The 7,094-nt window shown below is 38.0% G+C and overlaps 1 protein-coding gene across 1 annotated transcript; it reads right to left on the bottom strand.

Annotated features, from left to right (window-relative positions):
• Window positions 1-2,734: 2,734 nt before the first annotated feature.
• On the bottom strand, window positions 2,735-6,561 carry LOC108682686 (procathepsin L). The gene is made up of 7 exons (XM_047884534.1): window positions 6,537-6,561; window positions 6,005-6,094; window positions 5,154-5,306; window positions 4,732-4,941; window positions 3,987-4,169; window positions 3,553-3,730; window positions 2,735-3,180 (listed from the first exon to the last, which is right to left on the bottom strand). Exons 1-7 carry the CDS (start codon window positions 6,537-6,539, stop codon window positions 2,954-2,956), a joined length of 1,044 nt encoding a protein of 347 aa, XP_047740490.1. The 5' UTR covers window positions 6,540-6,561; the 3' UTR covers window positions 2,735-2,953.
• Between the last annotated feature and the right edge of the window lie 533 nt (window positions 6,562-7,094).

The following is a 7,094-nucleotide window of genomic DNA, read 5'->3' on the forward strand; positions in this document are numbered from 1 at the left end:
CTGTTCGAAAAGTAGAACGATATGGATTACATCAAAGTCTGCTTTTGTGTTAAAATATTTTTCCCGTTTTTAATCTTTCGCTCACCGCTCCTATTCATTTTTTTTTTATTTGTAATAATTAAAGTACCAAAAAACGCATATGAATCCTAGTGCATCGATGCTAAATGAAATGCAACTCTTTTACAAGATTTCTGTGTTCTTTGTCGTAAAACCGCAGATTTTTGTTCCCATTTTTACATTCAAGGGGGCAATGAAAAACTTTCACAGCGAGCACCTCTAATTTTAACGGGATTTACTGTGTTGAAAATATTGAAAAAAGTGCGCTGACCCAACGTCGTACCACTCTACATAGAAAACCTTTGAAAAGTCAATGGATTAACACTAATTGAAACCCTTTCACTTTACCGATAGTCAACAGATGAGCGCCTGCAGCCTTCACTCCAAAGCAGTGGTTGTTAACCTGGGTTCGATTAAACCCTAGGGGTTCGGTGTGTCGTTTTCTGGGGTTCGACGGTAGGGCGGTGGAGGCAACATCAACGCAGCGGAAGAAAATCTGAAGTCTTCTCAAAAAAGCTACAGCTATGGAAACGACGGACAGAGAATGGTAACGTTGCAAACTTTCACCTGTTGGATTACTGTGTAAGTAAGATCAAGGACATGTCCGGTATACCGGAGACATTTCTGTACCCAGGGAACTGAACAAAAATTGCAATGCACTTAGATGAGCTTGCAAAGTCTCTCGACGGATACTTTTCCACCAGAATCTCATACTCGACATGGGTGAGACAGCCGTTCACGTTTAGTGTTGCGACCGCAGACGTGAATGATGAATACCTGGACGAAATCATTGGACTACAGGAGAGCCAGGTTCAACAGCAACTCTTCAGAACAACAACGCTCTCAACGTTTTGGTGTCTCTAAATCGCAGCGTACCCCCTTATTGCTAAGAAAGCCCTGGATATTCTCATGCCGTTTGTTACAACATATCTTTGCGAGCAGTCCTTTTCGATGATGGTAAACATTAAAACGAAGAAAAGGAACAAACTTTGTTGCGAAAATTATATGATCGAGAGTGGTACTTGCGAAAGTGAAGCCGCGCATTCCTGAAATTGCCGCACTGAGGCAACAACAAAAGTCACATTGATTTGCAATGAATATTCATTTTGTTTTTGTTTATATGCGAAATTTATGTTGTGTAGGTTTTTTCTTTCAAGAAAGTGATTTTGTGTGCAAATGATGCATGGTATAGTTTATGCAGTTATACAGTATAAAGTTATACAGCATAGACATATGTTTTGAATTAAAAAAAAACATATTTTATTTTACCACCTACGAAGGGTTCGATATATACATGTATGGAACTTGCAGGGTTCGGTACCACCAAAAAAGTTAAGAACCACTGCTCTAAAGCCATAAGAGTTGGACGAGCTTTTTTAGCTCGAGTGTCCTTACCTTAATGGTTGCATACATGCGTAAGAAGATAATTGAAAGCAATAGGGAAAATCGCAGTAGAATACAAGAAGGCGTCACCATCGGCTGTCTTACCTTGTCTCTCTTTCTTCAAATTTAAAGATCACGCAAATGATATATATATTTCTTCAATTCAGCAAGAAATTAGGAAATTTTGTTTACGAGAATGTCTAATTTGCAAAGATGCAAAATTTATAATTTCCAATAGTTTCCTCAATGCCCATTAGCGCGTTACTTCAAATTTTAGTGTTTTAATTTTATAATAACTAGCAAGTTAGCCCGGCGTTGCCTTGCTTGATATGTCCTGCAATTTTGGAATCCGATCCTATCATCCTCATAACACCTAATCCCGTAATTATAATAAAGCTTACCTATACTAATTATTACTTTTCAAACCACCTTTTTACATAGAAGATATAACTTCCGTTTAACTCTTGTTTCAAATTCTGAAAAAACTATTCAACTTTTAAATTAATTTTATTTGCACCAATCGCAAAGTTTAATTTTAATTTTTGACCAAATCTTTTCCTAGTCTCCCAGTTAGAATGATATTTCCCGTCAAGGGCGCGATCATTTCCAGTATATCCCGGCACGATATGGATCCCGAACAGCCCTTATAAATATTTGTGGTAGCCGGATTCACACCAACCAACACAAACTTTGGCAAGTTCATATTATATTAAGCTTCGTTGTTGTATTTTTCGATGACAAAAGCATTTTCGATGACAGAACAGCAAAAAAAAATATTTCGAGACAAAGAGACATCATTGCTCGTTATGGCGTGCTCCTTCACTATTCTTTCGTGTGATTGTTAATTAAGCCGAGTCAATTAGTTCACTGATCACGAACCTAGTTAAACGTAAACTTAACCTAATAAATCATCCTTGAACTTGCATGGAGTGCAAACTATTTAATTGTTAAGGCTATTTTTAGTTAGATTGTTTGTGAAAGATGCGTAGCTACGAAGCTAAATAATTAAAATTCAATATACTGAAAAATTAACTCCATGTTACTGAAACTTGTTAATTAATGACCGACTGTGTTTATTTAGGTCTTACAATGTAAGCATAAAATACTTCCACCTCTTATAGTCTCGCGTCTAGTGAGTATTTTGTATTGTACACGGTTTCAAGCGGTTGATATCTCGTTAAAATGGCTAGTAGGAGTTTTAAAGAGAAGATAAATTATTTATTTTATTCTAGGATGCTGTGTAAAGCCTTATTTAATCGCGCCCGCTTCATTGGGTGATTAAAAAATAACGAGACATGTTTAGTTAATCTTTATTTCTAGCATTAACCGACATAAACACAGGAACATTCATATATCTGGTGAGTTCAAGTTTCGACCTTCCGGTATTAAATTTAAATCAAATGAAAGAAACTCGTATCACTAACAAGAAATATCTTATCGAGCGAACACAAAGTCGTCCGTCCGCTGAATGCGCTGCACCAGAACGGAACGTTCGGTATCCAATATCGTGGGTTCATTTTCCATTACTCCACACGATTGGGATGGAGCTCTGGGCGGCGATGAAGCAGGTATTTTCATTATTTTCAGTATCCATTTTTAACTTGAAGTATCCATTTTCACCCCACTTCTCGCCCCACGAATTCTTAACGATCCAATAATCCCAACCTTTTTCGCTTGTGCTGTATCCCACGACCAGCACAGAGTGGTTTATATCGCCTCTCTCTGGGCAATAGAAAACCCCTGGCAGGAGATGTAAACAATCATTGTAACTTTTCAAGTCCATACGTGCAACAAACAGCAGGTTTTGATCAGAGCCTACTGATCGCAGTTTATGTTTGAAAAACAAATGCATGAAAACCGGACATTTACTGTTCTAATTCTCGCGTTAACATGGCTCCTGGAAATGAATTCTATATATTCATACTACTCACAACAAAATCTGCATTCCAAATACCTAGTCAGCTGTACAAAGAACTATATAATTCCTTGTTAAATGAGGTTCGTGAAATATTCTTCGAGTAAACCTTAGGTAAAACTAACAGCCATTGATGGGAAACATTATACCAGAGACATTGAAATCAAGCGTTGGTTACAAATGACAATCTAACTCACCTCCGGTGTAATCGTAGAAATCCGGACCGTAACGCGGAGGAACAACCGAAATGCCGACGGTGACGGGACCATACTTAGCCACGGCTTCCTTCAACGCCCACTCGTCGTTTTTCTTGAAGGCGCGATAACCGTGACTGACGGCAGCTTGAGATGTGATATTCTTCTGACACTGTCCTCCCTTAGGATAAAAACATCATTATTAATATGGGGAGACTGCAAAATTAAGAAGATATTTTAAATTTCATGTTACAAAATTGGATATCTGATCTGGACGCCTGCCTTCAATTAACTAATCGACCAAATTTATATAATGCCCACAAAACCATGTCATTTAATATGAAAAATAGTTTAAAAAAATCGGCAACTCTAGCAAAATATTGAGAGAGGAAAATATTAAGAGGAAAATAAAGTTAAAACCAATTTTTTATTCTCACAGGGCCATGGTATGGATACTGCTCCTCGGTAGCCAGGCCCCCGTTTCTTTCGACGTATTCATATGACAGTGCAGGAAGACCACCTTTACAGTAGCGATACTGAGAGCAGTGCACCAGTTGCTGCGTTGACAGCACTGGCAGAACTCCAGTCTTCAGGAACATCTGGCCCTCTAATGCTCCGGCCTGAAAAACAATATTTTATGTCTTCTCCAACATAGGCGGTTAAGGAGATACCATTGAAGCAGCACTCCAGCTTAACCTGGGACTATATTAAACGATTGTCCGATAACAAAATTACAACATTTTCTACCATTAGGAGTTTCAAACCATTGCCCTGAGTTGTGTGTGTTGGTTGGAATTAGTGATAAAACCGTCTTCTGGTTATTTAAAGTTACAAAGGTTAAAGACTACTTAATTTTATATTTGAATTTGTAAACAGAGCCTAAAGAATTTCACCAAACATACAATACAGACGTGACTGCAGAAATAAAATGACACAATTACAATATTTGGTACTTTGATTCAAGGTAGTAAAAAGAGATGTGCACTTGAAGTGTCAGGCCAAGATATATTCCTTCCTACACCGATAAGACGAATCTTCAAACGTGTAAGACAACCTATATTTGAAGATTTTCTTCCATCCGAAAACACAATTTCTCACACAAAGCAATTTCCTTTGATATGAACGTACCGTGATACGAATAATTTTTGACCTTACAATCGAACTCGTTTAAAAATAACGTACTGCCGAGAATGCGTAGCTTGCCCTGCAATGACCCTGGTCCCTAACTGGGGTCACGGCACCCTTCTCTCTCCAGTCCACTTTATCGGGGAGACCGTCATCTTCGACAGCCCTGACGGAGGCCGCAACACGACGAGTTTCGCGTTCCAGGTAAGCGGCTTCATGTTCCGGCATGTGTTGCAGCCCGAGCATTTCACTTGCCTCTTGCCGAGTCTGTCAAATTATACGTATAATTATAATTATTGCAATATAATTTACAATTATGCATAAATTATATAATAACAGAGATAAAGGCTACCGATTGAATCAGTGATACGATCAGTAGCACTTGAATTACAGATGTGATCTTAATCATCCAATTATCAATTTTCTTGCTATATTGATTAAGTTTTGGAATTTGTATAAGACAAAATCTTAGAACTCACCATATCAGAGAACCGAGTCAAGCCGACCTTGTACGGCACTTCGCCTCGCGCAAACTTTTCGTTATGCAGCGAGACACGAAGTTTGCTGCGCATGAACAAATTGTAGCGGAACCTCTCCTCTGTAGGGCTGCTGTAGGCACGGTTGTGTTCGATCTGAAGAATAAATCCGAAGCCAGACTTTAAAGACCTTAAATGAGAATATTCGCTGAAAAAAAAGTTAAATTATAATGCGAAATTTTAAAAAAATCACTCTAGTACAAAACCGGTGTAGCTCAGAAATGCTTGCGACAATCATACTCTCGGTTTGAAATCATTGGCGATGAGCATAAATATCAACGGACACAAATGAATCATTTCATATTTATCCTTTCTGTAAATACTTGTACTTTTTTATTTTCCGCTTAAACGCAATTATTTACTCAATAAAAAAAATAAATAATTATAATTGGTAGATTCTGTAAATCGAGCATTACGCCGACAGCTACAACTTAGGCTGGAAACGATAACTTATCATCACTTCTACGTCTTTTCGCCTCATTTTAGACAAAATTTCAAAATCTAATGTTTCACAAAAGTTATATAATAATATAATAATAATAGCGGTTTCAGCGTTTATTAGGCCGTAGGCCTGTCGCCGATTCTTAACATCGCAGAACATTCACAGCATTTTGCGGTCTCGAACTCGCAACTCACTGCTTCCATTCTGCTGTGCTTAACCGCCCGGCCTCCTTGCCGATTCTGACCAGAAACTGGCGCACAGAGCTGGGATCGAACCCGCGCCTCTCTGCTCCAATCCTAGTACTCTGAACCTTAACCACTGGGCCACCACTTACACAAATTAACTGACTAACCTTGAAGTTTGTGAACTCCTGGTCGAATATCTGCTTGAATGGCCAGGCAGATGCCACGGCCAAAATGGCCATGAAAAACTTGATGGACATCTGTTAAATATTAATACATTGAGATTGGAATTGAAATGTACATGCGCTTCATTTGAGGACACTAGTGAAACCCGTTCTTTTTAAATATAATTATTGCATTATCATCAACCGGTTAAGGGTATTTGTTGAACACCGATTCTGACAAGAAAATATTCCTGTGGATATGGCCAGCGTACAGCGATGTTGCTGTTTCAATGAATCTAAATTCAGCTTCTCGACTTGTTGTCGATCACTCAAACTTCTCGACCATATCAGTTCTCAGGAATTGTTAAAATTATTAATTGAACAAATCTCTTTTGTGTTTGTTTATGAAGGTATCAATAAAAAGAACATTGATAGGTTTGATAGGTGACATAGGTGAACTTCAGAGTTTAGACAATACCTAACTGATTTCACCTCAAAGGCGGTTAATAGTACACTAAATTATATCTCAAGAACTCACCATTTTTTTAATGTCTCCACGAACCGACAGTCAGATCAGGAGTGAAGAACTGAGTGCGCCGACCTCCTTTTATACCCGGGCCTCGCCCGCCCATCATCCACAGTAATCGGCATCAAAAATTATCAGCCTCTTCGTAGGGATAAGACATGGGCTGTGAGGATTATCTTCTATTGACATACGATTCGATATACGTATTGATATACTCCTTAGTATTAAATATCTGGTGCAGAGTACTATACTGTTGCTAATATGTTATCCTATTATCTGTTTTGTATTTCTCTCTTCTCGAAATCTTTGTTTGCGGTTTCCGAGATCGATTCTATCGTCTATATCTTCGGTTATTGATTGTATAACATCCAATACCATTAAAAATTATACTTTTGGCTCTTTCGAATCTCTTGGGGTCATTATATCTGAAATAGAAAAATATTCCTTTCCTTTTTTAAGTACTGGCGTATTTACGAATAATAAGCACAAAATATTTGAAATAATATTTTAACTTGATCCCTAATTTCATCATCAATTTAGAGAAAATAGCTTTGAATTATTACGAACAGC

Source organism: Hyalella azteca, unplaced genomic scaffold (genome assembly GCF_000764305.2).
Source record: "Hyalella azteca isolate HAZT.00-mixed unplaced genomic scaffold, Hazt_2.0.2 contig15494, whole genome shotgun sequence".
NCBI classification, from domain to species: domain Eukaryota; kingdom Metazoa; phylum Arthropoda; class Malacostraca; order Amphipoda; family Hyalellidae; genus Hyalella; species Hyalella azteca.

What these genes read in the sequence shown, in the direction of transcription:
- LOC108682686 (XM_047884534.1), bottom strand. An exon ending in CAAGCTACGCATTCTCGGCA is followed by an intron (nt 4,170 to 4,731) that starts GTACGTTATTTT and finishes ATTGTTTTTCAG; the next exon opens with GCCGGAGCATTAGAGGGCCA. An exon ending in AGTATCCATACCATGGCCCT is followed by an intron (nt 3,731 to 3,986) that starts GTGAGAATAAAA and finishes TTTTATCCTAAG; the next exon opens with GGAGGACAGTGTCAGAAGAA.